At 27.7% G+C, this 15,626-nt stretch overlaps 1 protein-coding gene across 1 annotated transcript; it reads left to right on the top strand.

Annotated features, from left to right (window-relative positions):
* Positions 1 to 10,104: 10,104 nt before the first annotated feature.
* Positions 10,105 to 12,856, top strand: LOC136075911 (uncharacterized). Its single transcript, XM_065789355.1, has 3 exons — positions 10,105 to 10,262; positions 12,376 to 12,522; positions 12,631 to 12,856. Exons 1-3 carry the CDS (start codon positions 10,105 to 10,107, stop codon positions 12,854 to 12,856), a joined length of 531 nt encoding a protein of 176 aa, XP_065645427.1.
* Positions 12,857 to 15,626: the final 2,770 nt, after the last annotated feature.

The raw sequence follows: 15,626 nt of genomic DNA, 5'->3' as shown, positions 1-15,626 counted from the left end.
ATGTTTTCAAGAACCAAAACAACACATGCATTAATATAGTTTAAATATAAACCCACCAAAGCAGTGGAAACCAGCATTCTTAATAAAAATTTCTAACTGATTCAAAAAGATTGTTAAGGAGGCACAATTTTCAGCAATAATTTGAAAATTATATACCTAGATAAGATAAAAAATAACAGCAACATTGGTTGTCAGATAAAGAGATAAGGCTTGGAAAGTTTGGTAAAAAATCAAATCAAAAAAAGTACTTGAGAATAAAGAGAATGTTGATTAGGAAAAGAAGTGCTAAATAATATTTACATATAAATAGAAAAAAATATGAATTAATTTTTAATTGTTATATATTTTAACTATTCTTTAATTATCATCATATTTTTTTAATTTCAACTATTACGGTTTAGTGTGTATGTGATATTGTATGTCTGTGGTGCATTAAGGTACATGGAATCAATAATTATAATCAACCTTTTCCGGCTCGACGGGACATATGTCCCGGTCCATTTAAAACTGTATAGAGGTTCAGCTTCTGTTTATATCTGCTTAAAAATTAATAGAAAAATTAGTCACAATACTTCAAAACAACTTTTTGTCTCATTTTCGGGTTGTATCTAACTCTCATGGCACTGAAAAACAGAGACCAAGCAAAAAAATAAAGATGACAGCATTTTGATGATCTTATGTCCTCAGGCGGTAAAGGACTATACCACTTATATGGGGGGTGTCGAAAAAGCTGATATGCTTTGTTCTCTTTATGGTACATCCAGGAAATCTCTAAAGTGGTGGCACCACATTCTTTTTGGTTTAACTAATAGTACTGTTTGAAATGCTTATGTTGTCTACATAAAATTGAAAGATAATAATATCAGTTTTCTAAATTTTCAAAGCTAAGTGGCACAATCGTTAGTAACAATAGGTAAACCACTAGAAATTGGTTGATCAATTTTATTAAACCAATTATGCAAGTTGTCAACTTACAAAAGAAGTGCTGCGCATGCAAAGTTTATTTATAAAAGAAATTGTTTTAGAGAGTATCAAATGTAATATACAAAATTTTGTTTTATATATTACATTTAATATTTATATATATGTATATATATATATATATATATATATATATATATATATATATATATATATATATATATATATATATATATATATGTATATATATATATATATATATATATATATATATATATATATATATATATATATATATACATATATATATATATATATATATATATATATATATATATATATATATATATATAAATTTTTTTGTTCTTTATTCCTTACAAATTCGTAAAATATAATAGAATAACTGTAAAGTATTAAAAATTACTTCAAAGAACGCGGAAAACTTGCAGAAGACCGACGGTCTTGTCATCAAGAAACTGCTATGTTATTAATATTTTTGGATGCTTTTATTTAAAATAAGTTTATATTAAATAAAAAAAGAATGTTATCAGTTTTCGGCAGAATGAAAATAAAAATCCAAAATGCAAATAACAAATAATGCAGACATATATATATATATATATATATATATATATATATATATATATATATATATAAATATATATATATATATATGTATATATATATATATATATTTTGGCACACATATGTCTAGTTATAGTTTCCATGGCAACTAAAACAAGGGCCGGGGAAAAAAAATAATTTTATGCTAACAGTGCCTATAGTATATAAAATCTGAAAGGGTTAACATAACGAAAGCCGTAGTAAATAAGATTTCTAGTAAAAAAGCAAATCTGACCCATTGATTTTAGTTTATGATAATGTTTTACATTGATAATAATGAATACAGTTTTTGGAGTCCACCAGTACAATCATCTACGCTGTAAGTGTTTTAAAATGAAGAAGATATATAAATAGAAATAGATAAAAACAAGGTTTGAAAGCTAGAATTAAATTTGTTCTAACAGTTATTCTGTGACTTAGTACAGAGCACAATAACTTTACTTATTTTTATTTTTTTAATAAGTATATAATAATTGTTGCTTTGATAATAATGATTGCATAACTTTTTATAGCATAAAAAATTACTCAATATCTATGTTCTTCACTGGTTAGATTTATTTTAAAATCATGTCTTATGGATTCTTTTAGATGTTTTTAGATAGAGTTATTTTTAATTTAGGTTTTTTTTTTTTTTAATTTATGTTTTTTGTATGTTAACATGAGTTAAAACAAAGGATTGAATTTATTTTTAACAAAAAATTAGGGGCTCCTTATGATAAATTTTTTTCCTCTCTTTAAATTAAATTCTTTAAATGAAAAGTCTTTAAATAAAAGGTCATTTCATATGAAATCGCCTAGTTTTTCAAATGTGCCTCATATTACCACCTCAATTTTGCTTCAAGTTGACCACAGCAGATTTTATAAAAAAACACAATTTTGAAGTTTTAAGCTTGATTGACCAACCTGTTCAATGTTATGCTTGAATCAATATTTAATAAATTCAGAGAAATTTAATTTTCTGCAGCTTAAAGTAAATTTTTTTGTTTTTTGACGAACCATATTTTTGTAAATAAAAAAGATTATGACCTGACATAATTTATTTGGGTAAAAAACTGTAAATGTATGAAATTAGCAGGCCGTAACCCTTGTAATTTGCAAAGTTATGGTTTTTCAAAAATCAAAAAAACTGTAAGCTTCAGATATTCAAATTTCTTTGTATTTTAGGTGATTTGATTTGAAATGACCCTAAAGTTATTAATTTTTGAGTCTTTTGTCGGTAACCTTTTGAGTTTTGGGTTGGCATGAAAGAGAAACTGTTGAAACTTTTAGACTCTTTTTAAAACTGTAAAATGTTCATGAAGTCTGTTCTAAAGTTTATATAGCTGTATCTTTTGAGCATCAAAATTTAATTTGATGAAATCTGTTTATAAATCATGATCCTATTTAATGTGTAGCAGTATTTTTTTTATTAAAATTTAATTTTTAAATAATATTTAAATAATTAGTTATTAAAGAAATACTAGTGACTCTTTTGAGGTAACTTTTGTTACAGGAACTTCTGGATTGTTTATTGTTAGAAATAATTAAGTAATAAAATAAGTCAGATGCTTTCAAAATCAAATTCGTTTTAAATGTACATAAAGCTAAAGGCGCCAAACTTTCTATTCCTTTACTTCGATGAGTTTGTTTGTTTACATACGTACATGAATTGCCTTCAATGTCTTCCAGTATTGGCTTTACAAAAGTGATTATTACTAAGTACATGATTTTCACGATTACCAGAAACAGAAAAAAGTTATTTTCTATTTTTTAGTCGATTGAATAGAAAGCTATTTTTAAAAAGCTTTTTTTTATTTATTTTATTTTTTACTTTTTAGTCTTGATAAAATTGAATTATTACACTTATTGATTATGATTAATATTCAATAAAAATTTATTTTGAATTCTGTATATAATAATTAACAAAAATATTTGGAGCATATTTTTTTTTATTAATTTAAATGTTGGTTGGGTCTTCTTCTCGGTTGATGTATTTGTTCTTTTTTGGACGCATTTTTATTTGTCTGAAATTAACAAGTGGAATATTTGTAAAATTTTTAATTAAATTTATATTGATACTTAATTTGAATTTCTGAAGACCGTTACGCTAACTTGCCATTACAAATTTATCGCTCTCTTAAAAAACAAATTAATTAATTTTACTAAATCTAAAAGACTTATTGAATCAAATGTAACAAATATAGCTATTGTTGGTCGGCAAAAGATTATTTGTAAAATTTCAGGGCTGTACGATCAAAAGAATTGCTTCAAAAAGCGCTGTGAAGTTTTGGCCTCCACAAAAAAAAAAAAATCAAAAAATCAAAAAATGCGGACTCGTCAGTGAGTGAATAGAAAGCTATAAAAAAATAAAGTATGTCGGATAATCAGGTATACACGAGAATACAGATATACAGGAAAACACAGAAGAACATGCCAATGTTATGAGCTTATCACATTGCACGGAATGGTGATAAAAACATTTGAGAAATTATTTACTTTATTAACTTTCTACGCTAAAAAGTTTCTTTTTAAACAGCTGGATTTTTTTAGTTCTGTTGTATGTGTTGGTATAGGACAGGGATAGATTTTAATGCTCATTTTTCTCAAAAACAAAAAAAAATCTTTTAAAAGTTGTTCTACTATAAAAAAAAATATTATAAAAATAAGTGTTCAGTTTTACCCTTTTTTACTTAGTAAATTAAAAACTAATTTTAATTTGGAACTAATTTTTTGTTTTAAATAAAAAAGCCGAATAAATATGTAATGTCAAATATTTGTTGTGAATATAATGTCAAATATTTGTTAACTGGTTTTTTGTTTCGAAAAAATGAGTTAAGGTAATGAGTATGTATTAGCACAATATTTATTTGTGCATTTAAAAAGTATTAGCATACTAATTTAAAAGTGTTACAGGTATATGCACAGCAAAAACTAAAACACCCCATAAACCACACAGATACATTTTGTGATGTAGTCAGGCTTATTTAAACATAATAATTATAAGAATGCAATTTTTTTTATTTATATGTCAAAACTAATGAAAAAAAAAACATGTTTTTATAGCATAAAATAAATTTTCTCAAGTTTTTTAAAACAATATTTTCAGTAAAAATACTATGAAACGCACAAATGTCAGACTAAGTTTGCAAAGGTGACTTTTTATTAAGCTCTTGAGTGTCCTTTTCAATAATAATCAAATGGTTAAATCTGTTATTGTTAGAATTATGTTTGATAATATTGAGCAAAGTACAACTTAGTAGTGATGCGGTTTTTAGGGTGCATTTAGCAAGTAACATAAAAGTCAAATAACACAACTAAAATAATGTTTATTATAACATGAAATTATAAATTAAGCATTATATTTTAGAAGAATGTTTTAGCTATACATAAACCTAATATTCATAAATCCTTCATTGCTCTCTGAATAACTATCTGCATTGAATATGCTATCACTATCTGCATTAAATAAGCTATTTTTTCAATTTGTTATTGTTCTGTGCAAAGCTGCAGCAGAAAGAATCTTTGTAGGTTTTTTTCCATTAACACAGTACGCTAACATGCTGCATTGGTGTTTCAAAATATTGTGGCATTTTGGGCATTCCTTTAACTTTTTTAATCTACGAATGCTTCCAGGACAAACACATTTCTCCTTGCATTTAATAAAGACTTTTTTGTCTTGTTCTTTTTTTTTCTACATTTTGCATTTGTTTTGAACTTTTTGTTCTTTCTTTTCATTTATGTCTTTAACTAAACTTAAAACATCTTTAGCCTTAATGTACCCATGCACTCGAGTTATTTGTGTTGAATTTGTTGATAGATTTGCTTTACTTTTTTAATGGTCATAAAACCTGGTTCTTTTCTAGCTGGATGCTCTTCTCATGCAACTTTTCAATCAAAGTTTGAGCACTTTCGAATTTTTCTTTCCAATACAGTAATGATCCTTTTCTTTTGCAGGAGAGACAACAAAAGAGGATTCAGAGCTCATGATTGTTGGTGTGGATGAAACTGATGGCTCTTCAGGAGCCTCCATACAATTATCTGCTCTATCAAACTTGTTTTGTTGCACGAACTCAATGCTCAAAGCCTAATTACTTACACTAACTTGCTATGTAGTCTTTATCAGAAAAGATTTTGTTGCCCACTTACCCCATATATTGGCTAAAATAAGCATGAATGTTTATTTGTTTAGTGCATTTGCCTCAGTAAACATACTGTCTTTTTTTTTCTGTATTTGTGATGAATATTTTTGTTTAACTGGTCTAATAACTGTGCAACCCTTGTTGTATCTGGAGGAGAAAGAAACATCCATATGTTTTTTAATTGAAAGAATAATATAACATGATAATCAAACCTCAAAATGTGTCCTGTTTATAATTGGACTAGAGGTCTTTTAATAATTTTCTCTTTCAAATTCTCCTCCAATTATTTAACAGCTGCTAAAAGTGTATGGCCATCTGATACATCATCTTCTAAATTGGTTGCCAGTAGATGTTTTATGTTAGCTGCTATTTCATTTGGTACCATCAGGCTTGTTATACCGACATTGCTAAGTATTACTTGACACACACAGACCTCTTCTGGAATTGTAAGATATGTTTTTATTAGTAATATTATTTTAGTTTAAGTTAGTTTAAAAAGTTAATAAGGAAAACAGTTTTTTATTTTTAAATATATAGAGAATCTAAGTAAAAAGAGATTTTTTCGAAAATGTAAATTATAAGAAAACACCCCTTTTACAACTGGCTATGATGGACCGATTATTTTGTAAATACAGAATACTAAAAAAAAAAAAAACCTGAGAATGGCACGAAGGGATGAATGCTAACACATTCTCTGTGAATAATTTCTCATTTTTTTACATTGATCTCCTTTAGCAGCATAGACCAAACCAAAAGATGTTCCATTAACACCATAATGAATGAATTGAGGAGTTTCATCATTATTAAAAATTCTTGGGGTGTTAATATTTCCTTTCCAAATCCCTTTCTCAATTTTCTTTGCTTCTGTCGTAATTCCAGCTGCAATAAGATCCTATGCTAGTGAATCTACAATATAATTGATAAAAATTAGTTACATCTATTTGCACTTTGAAAGGAGGGAAAGAGCTTTAAAGAAAAACACATTATTATAATACATCAAGTTAGGTAAGTATGTATTCTCCAGAAACATGAAAAATAACATTTTTTCAATAATAAAAAACGTAAGTGATTGCGAGCCATTTTCCTTTTACAATTTAAGGCTCTGTTGATTGACACTTTTCCCTGACATATAATTGTTCAACTATCATATTTTGCATGAAATCTTAGCCAAAATGAGCGGCCAAATCTGAATAAAAATTATGCAAACAGATCAAAATATATTTTTTTAAAGTCTATGCAGATACAATTTAGTTATAAGAATGCTAAAGATTAAATATTAAAAATTACAGTTATTTAATTTTTAGTGTTTTTAGCAGCAGATGATAGTGGCTCATATTTTCGCCCTCCTCTTAATTTCTTGTGGTTGTAGTCTCTTATTTTAAATGTATTTAACATAAATTTCTTTAATTGTACTTTATTGGTACCTTGCAAAGTTCTATTTTTCTTTTTCACAAAGCGTACAATTGAATTCTTTTCTTCTTCTAATATTATTGAGCAGTATTATCATTCTTTTTCTGTCTGTATTTTGCCATCCAGACGTCAATTTATTGTTTCTCGATCAAGAGGAAAAGTCCTGATTTAAGGGCACTTTGCCTTTTTATACCTTTATCTTTGCACCATGCTACAGCTTCTATCAACTGTTTTTTTTTTGCAGTTGTTCGCTTTCTCGTAGCTACCGCTTTTGCTTTACAATTTGGATTGAAAGACCTTGCTCCAAAACGTAAGGTAAAATTTGTCGCTATTTTTTTGAATCTTTTTAATATTTATTCCTGTAATACAAATAAAAATATATTTACAAGTTACAACAACAGAAATTCAAAGCATAGACAAGATAAAAGTAGTTAAGTTAGTCACCTGTGGTATAGATACAGGTGTATCACAAAAATAAATAATTGCTTGATGCAATTTTAAGATGTATTTTTAGATATCAAAGAAACACAACGTAGTTTTTGGGGTGCATATGATGTAGTTTTTGTGGTGAAAAACATACTAACAAAAAAATAACACTACAGTCACTTATACAATCCACTCAAAGTATCACAAAACTAATGGAAATTAAATCCTGAAGCTTAAATTTTTTTAGATCATGTTTTATAAGCATTTTTGTTGATGTGGTTTTTGTGGTGCGCAGTGAAAAAACATTGACTTTCTGACAGAGTGAAAAATAGTAAACATTTATATATAATTTTTTTTAGCAAACCCCAGGAAGGAGGTATTTTTAGTAGTAGTAATGAAACATATAAAGAAATTTTTGTCAATATCTTGATAACCTTTTTGTTGTTGTTGTTGTTGCGTTAAACAACTAAGAACATTTATATATATATATATATATATATTATATATATATATATATATATATATATATATATATATATATATATATATATATATATTATATATATATATATATATATATATATATATATATATATATATATATATATATATATATATATATATATATATATATATATATATATATATATATATATATTGTTATTTGTTATTTGTCATCAATGCACTATTAAATCGCTACTTTTTATGTATAAAAAAAAATAGTTAAATATGAAAAATAATTTGATCAATAAAGAAAAGGTTGGTGATGTTAGGAACATTTTTTGAACTCATCGGATAATTTTGAGTTATAAATGATAATAGAGCTGCTAGCTCGAACGCTTGAACTTTACGCCAAAATTTCAACGTTTAGGTTCAAACTTTTTTCGTTTAAAAGTTCAAACTTTCAGAAGAAATGTCTTGACGGTCATTTCGATAAATACAGCTGAAATATAAATAAAAATTAGTGTTTTGAAACTGAAACAAGTAATTGCTTCATGACAAAAAGTCAATTTAACCAATGGAAAATTTAGCCTAACATTTGACGAGTACACATCAGTTAAAAATAGGAGATTCTTGAATATGAACAAATTAGTACAAATGTTTCGTAGAAAATGTGAAACCTGTAAAAAATGTAAAACCTGTGAAAAATGAAAAACCTGTAAAATGTAAAACCTGTAAAAAATGATGATTATCTTCAGCCAAATATTTTTAAAGCATTTGAAAAAGAGAAAGCTTTGGTTTGTGACTCCAGGACAAGGTGGAGCAGCACAATTGCTAAGTTAGAATGGTTTTTGGAAGTCTAAAAGGAAATAAAAATAGCTTTAATTAGCAAAAACACCGATGTTCCTCTTTCTAAGAATGAACTTGATAAAGTTAATAATCTTTGTGTTAAAATTATTCCAGTCTAGCTAGGAAGACTCTGATGCCGATGGAGAAGTCAATAACAACTGATACAACTGATGATATGAAAAATACTAACATTAAATTAGCTCAAGAACTTAAATGTTTCATTAAAACATCTGATTTTCAAATGACAGTAGACAAAGATGAACTTGGATCTAACCTCATTAAAAAGGATATGGCTTATTTTGAAGCCAGCAAATCAAGACCCAAAAATTTAGAAATGCATTTTAATGCTCTTAAAACTATTCCTCCGACATCTGCGGAGGCTGAAAGGGCTTTCTCTAGCCTAAAATTATTTGCAACAAAAATAAGGAGCTCATTACGGGATGATACATTAGATGCATTAACTTTTTTTAAACAAACACTTGAAAATACTGAGTGATGTTGTTTATTCTAAAATAGACAATTTTTTCAAGTTAAATGTGGTAAAAATGAGAAGCGGGTCTCAATAATAAATAGTTTTGTTTTTATAAATGAGCAGTTTTATTAATAGATAAACAATTTTGTTTTTAACTTGTACTCTTTTATTTTCGTGTTTTAGTACATTAAAAAAAGTTCGAAAATATTCGAACTTTTTTCCCAAATAGTTCGAACATGTTCAAGTTTGTGTGCGGCCGTAGCGCAGTTCAAATTGGCAGCCCTAGTAGTAAGTGCAAAGGAAAGCATCACATTTCCTTGATGAACAAGAAAAGGGTTTTGTTGGGCATGCGACTCAATATTTCTCAACTATTTTGTTGCAAACAGCTAGAGCAAACATAAGTGCAGTATCTAAAAATAAATCCTTCAAGGCAAGAATCCTATTTGATAGTAGTTGCCAACGGTCTTATATAAGCGAAAATATTTTTAAAAGATTAAACTTAAAGATTAGTAGAAAAGAAAAAACTATAATTAAAACATATGGGAGGGATAATGAACAAACATTGCAATTGTTAAATATCGTTCAGCTTAAGGTTAAACATAAAAGTTCAGATCATAGCCTTTATATGGAAGCATTATGAGAGCCCATTATTTGTAGCGCTCTTCAAAGGCTAGTTTAGTAGCTAGTGATACAGTTTTAGGGTGGGTATTAAGTGGTCCTATCCCACAGAAAAATAATACTCAAAAGGCCACATATTTTATGATTCATTCTATGCACTGTGAGGTAGAGAGTGAAATAGATAAGCTTAGGCAAGATCTAAATAAATTTTGGTCTGTTGAGACAATGGAATCTCCTGAGAGTTGTGTGATGCATCAGGTTGAAAGGGATATTACACATAATGGAGAACGATATATAACCAAGTTACCTTTCAAAACTGAACATGACCCTCTATCTGACACCTACAATATTTGTAAAAAACGGCTAGCTAATTTAAAAAAAAGGTTAAATGATAAAAAACTGGATAAATTAGTTGCATATTGATTTCTAAGAGTTGTTTTTGGTTTAACTGACAGTCCTTTTCTTTTAAATGCCACTTTAAAACACCATCTGAATAAGTACATAAAAAATGATAAAATATTTATTGAAAGGTTAATAGATGATCTCTAAGTAGATGACACAGCCTTTAGCTGTAAAACAGTTATAGACAGAAAAATGTTTTATAAAAAATCCAGAAGTATATTTTTAGACGCAGGGTTTGAATTAAAAAAGTGGGTAACAAATGATCTGGAATACAAAATTATTTAAATAAAAAGGTAACAATTATAAATGAAAACCCAGAATGCAACCTAATAGTTGATGGTTTAAAATATTTTGAAAGTGAAACTATGAAAAATAAATTTATTAACAATAATTTGATAAAGACTTTAAGGAATTGAGTTGGATATATTGAAGAATGAATTTGTTTTTGAATTTAAAGATTTTGTTAAAAAAACCTAAAGCAATTAAAACTACTAAAAAAAATATTTTAAAAATGGCTGCATCTTTTTTTGATCCCTCAGGTTTTATAACACCAATAACTTCAAGAGTAAAAACTATGCTTCAAATGATTTGTAAAGATAAGAGTGAATGGGATGAAATAGTAGCAGGAAAAATAGATTAGCATGGACAGAATTTTTAAAATACCTTGAGTTGTTAAGTTCAGTTAGAATTCCAAGATTTGTGTTTGAGAGAGTTAATGAAGATAGTAAAAGTGTTTAATTACATTCTATGGATTCCGTGACAGCTCTAAGTTTATTTATTTTGCTGTTATTTATCTAGTTATAGAAACATGTTTTGGAGTGAATAGAAAGTTTTTAGTTTCAAAGTCACGTGTTTTGCCCTTAAAAAAAATAAGTATACCTAGACTAGAGCTATTAGGTTGAGTGCTACTGAGCAGACTTATAGAGGAAGTTTTAAGAGTTTTGAGTGGAAGAGTGAAATTTGATAATGTAATTTGTTAGTGTGAAACTCTGGGGTAGCATTGTATTGGATTAAGGGAAAGGAGAGAACGTGGAAACCATGGGTAGAGAGTAGAATGAATGCCATTAGAAAAATTATTGATAGACAAAAATAGAGTCACATTAGTGTAGAATTGAACTCAGCTGATTTTCCTACTCGCATAATTAACTTTGTTAATTTAGAATGTTGGTTAAAAGGACCAGAATTTTTGTTAAATATGAATGAAAAGATTAAATAATTTACAGTTGATAACGAGTTAAAATGTTGATATTATGTTTTTAATGTAAACGAGGGGAAAATGAAGTTGTTTGTAATGTTGTTTTGGAATCATCGCCAGGTTTGGCTAGTGTTATTGATGCAGGTAGATTTAGTTCATTTTAAAAATTAATTATAACTACTGCATATGTTTTTCGATTTATTAACAATTTGGTAAAAACAATGAAAACAAGTAATTTTGACTACAGACGAGTACAAATATGCACTCAATGAATGGATTAAAGACGAACAAAGATTTTTACGAAACGACAGAAGATTTGATAAGTTAAGAAGTTCACTTAAGTTATTCAATGATGAAGATAAATTACTACGATAACGAGGAAGATATGGAAATGCTAACTTGAACTTTACAGCAAAGCACCCTTTAATATTACGAGGCAAAGAAAGTTGGTTCACGATATTACTCATTCGTAACTGTCATGAAAAAGTTTTGAATCATGGAATCGATTCGACGCTGAATAAAGTACGTTCCCAATTCTGGATAATAAATGGAAGATCGACGATAAAAAGTATTATTAGGCAATGTGTAACATGCAAGAAATTTCAAGATAGAACATTGTTACCACCTAGCAGCCCAGATTTACCTGATTTATCAACTGGTTTGGATTACGCAGGACCTTTATTTATTAAAACAATTATTAAGGATGCTGTCTGTAAGGTCTATGTTTTTCAATTGACTTGCGCGTATAAACGTCTTATTTATGATAATTTTAAAACCTTTAAACCTAAAGAAGTTAAAATATTTATGATAAAGAATGATGTGAAACAGAAGTTTATTCTACCAATTTCCCCCTAGTGGGGTGGATTTTATAAGCGTTTAGTACGATCTGTTAAAATTAGATTGAAGAAAACGATTGGAAAGGCTTTTCTATCTAACGAAGAATTAGAAACAATACTATGTGAAATTGAATCTGTGATAAACAGTCGTCCTTTGTATTACATAAGTGAGGATGATACTAAAGAAGCTTTAACACCATACCATTTAATGTTTGGTTGAAATATTCATTATAAATTGAATGAAATTTATATAATACCTGAAGATGTTTCAAAAAGAACAATATTTTCAAAAACTGCAATATTTAAATTTTGGAAAAGATTTGCAACATCGTATCTTAATGAACTTAAGCAACACCATTTATATTTTAAAGATAAAACTTCATATACCGAACAACTAGTTGCGAATGATGTAGTTCTTATACGAGATGATACCAAGATCCCTAGAATTCAATGGCGTATGGGAAAAGTTTTGAAACTTATAAGAGGAATTGATGGAAAAGTACGAGGCGCACATCTACAAATTTTATCCAAAGAAGGAATTTAAACAACCTGTTTTTGACCTATTCAAAAATTAATGCCTTTCGAAATTAGCAACAACAAGCCAAAAGAAATGATCGAAACTAATAAAGTAATCGAAGATGAACCAGGTGTGTTTGCTACCGATGAAATGTGCAGGTCAATTAGTAAGCGGCCGACCAGACAGGCAGCGGGCGTTTAAAAGATTTATATTACTAGTTGACCAAGTCAACCTAGGAGTGTATGTAAAAAGTGTTATGATTTATTACGGCTTTTTGTAATTATATTACCGGTTTATCTAGAATTCTTGATTTGTAGAATTCAAAGTTTTTGTTACGGTTATATATATAAATTATTAACACGAGGTTGTTAAGAAAGTATCAACCCGAGCAAAGATTCTTCTTAATTATTGTCTTAAAAAATAATTATTAAAACCAATTATTACAAGGTGAATACGATTCTACAGAATTTTAATATATATTAAACTTTTCTGCATCACTTAACTGCAATATTTTATTTCTGCATAAAACCGCGGTTCATATATTAAGTTTGATAATTTCTAACATTTGAACTGTTTACGAATATTTTATCCCCAAAGCTAATAAAGCAAAATAAAAGCATGATCCTTAGGTTACTCCACATATTAAAAGCCTAATCCGAGCAAAAATATCCGCTATGTATATCAAGTGCTCAACTAAATGGAAGAAAAATAATATTAAAATAAACAGCTATCTTCCTAATCGTTCCGTAAAAGGTAAATATATTCGAATCAAAAGACCACACACACAAAAGAAGTTAATATTAACATCCCTCTGAATAATTTCCATCGTTAAAAAGTGATATTAACCTTAATGAACTTGTAATGACAACTTGGGTCTTTCTATTTTAGACATTATTAACTTATAATCTAAACCCTTAAAATATTTTTTTCATTTACAAGAATCTTTCATAAGTTCTTTAATTCTGAATACTACTCACTCTCTAGAAATGAGCAAAGTTTAGTTTGGTCTGTAAAATACCAGTAGATAAACTACTTGTTCAAAACTCTCGACCTATTTTTTGTTAACTATTCGACAAAATAATCAAAATATTTTTTAAGAACAAAACCTTTAAGCACAAAAACGATAATAAAATGCTTTCTGCAAATCAACATGGCTTTCTTCACCAAAAATTATGCGTGACTAATCTAATAGAGACTTTTGATATTATTTTGCCTTCTAGATTGTTTCACCAACTTATTGATGTAATCTCGTTATCGCCAATGCGTTGATTCTCTACCTCAATACAGACGTATGTTAAAATTAAGATCTTTCAGAATAAATGGGAAACAAAATAAAAAGGTATAATAAATTAATCCCTAAAAACCTTTACTAAAACTCTAAAAATTTATGAGTCATTATTTCATGTAACACTAAGTGGAGCGCACATTTTCGAACAGTTATCAAAGTCCTTACACATTCCTGGTATGCAAAAAGACATTCACTTTTATTGATGAAAATATGGCTCTCAAGTTATATAAAGTGTTTATTAGACCACACCATAAATATACAGTGCCTATTTGGGCTTCTTACTTAAAAACTGTAAAATCTTGGTTGAATCTATTCAACGCAAAGCAAAAAAATGGCTAAAGACATCTTTAATACAGCGAATAAGAAGATTGAATCTACTATCATTGACTAAGTGTTTTGGTTGAGTCAGCGATAAGCTTTGGGTTAAGAGAAATTTTCCGCCCTTTTTTCTTGCATTTTACACATTGAAACTTTCCGCATTATTGCATATCACCCGTGTCCACAATAACATATTATGATATAAGTTGCTCATTTAAAAATTTAACAGTAGCACTTGTGTATATCTGACATTACCCATTAACGTTGCAGCTGCAAAAATATCCTTAAGCACATTAAGACACATTTAAGAATAACTATGGCGCAAATCATTTTGTCTGTACTAGACCTAATAACTACTGAAGCAAAAATAGCAGCTCAATTAAATTTAAAAGGTGTTATTGACCAATTTACATCTATAAAGACAAGAAAAAACTTTTATTAGATTTTTTACTTACATAAAGTTGCATAATGTTACATACTGGTTCCTATTTAAATCAAAATTAATGTGGCTCTATATAAAACATTATTTGTATTTTTATGATTAGAGCCTTTGAGCGGTTGCATCAATTTATTGCAACATTTAAGTTGAAATGGTAAACTTTTCTTTATAAATATAATCTAATTTGTTGGCGCTGGGATATCACTAGTCAATGATGGCGCAAAGTCAGTCAAAGAAAAATCCTTTTCTTGCTATGTCAGTTGTTAATGATCTGTCATACGCCTGCCTTACGAGTGCCTTTGACAGAAAATAATTTCGGTATATTTATCGGTACAGTTAGCACCCCACTTTTGTCAGCATTACAAATTCATAAAAATAAAAAGTTTTGTGTTTTCAATGGGTCTTCCAATAAATCAAAAAACATTGATACATGTGGGTAGTTGAAACCTTGAGTTTTACTTTAAGATGTCATTTCAGGAGTTTGCATTGATATTTTGTTGTGACGTTTCAAAAATTGTCACAAGAAATATCAATATTAATATAAATAGTATTGGAATTGTATGCTTCAATTGTAGAATAAGTGATAAGACTATTATTGCCTTCTTTTTACCATGTAAAAATTTATTTATTATAATATTAGGTAAAAGTATTGTAGCATTATTTAAATGGGGATATATATATATATATATATTTATATGTATATATATATATATATATATATATATATATATATATATATATATATATATATA

Source organism: Hydra vulgaris, chromosome 02 (genome assembly GCF_038396675.1).
Source record: "Hydra vulgaris chromosome 02, alternate assembly HydraT2T_AEP".
NCBI classification, from domain to species: domain Eukaryota; kingdom Metazoa; phylum Cnidaria; class Hydrozoa; order Anthoathecata; family Hydridae; genus Hydra; species Hydra vulgaris.
Note: the sequence above shows the minus strand (reverse complement) of the source record. Positions and strands in the feature narration are given on the sequence as shown.

Excerpts from the sequence above, each read along its gene's own strand:
- LOC136075911 (XM_065789355.1), top strand. The coding sequence starts at position 10,105 with ATGGAATCTCCTGAGAGTTGTGTGATGCATCAGGTTGAAAGGGATATT. Across the intron at positions 10,263-12,375 it reads CTAGCTAATTTAAAAAAAAG|ATTGAAGAAAACGATTGGAA; the intron begins GTTAAATGATAA and ends TGTTAAAATTAG. Across the intron at positions 12,523-12,630 it reads TTAACACCATACCATTTAAT|ATTTGCAACATCGTATCTTA; the intron begins GTTTGGTTGAAA and ends ATTTTGGAAAAG.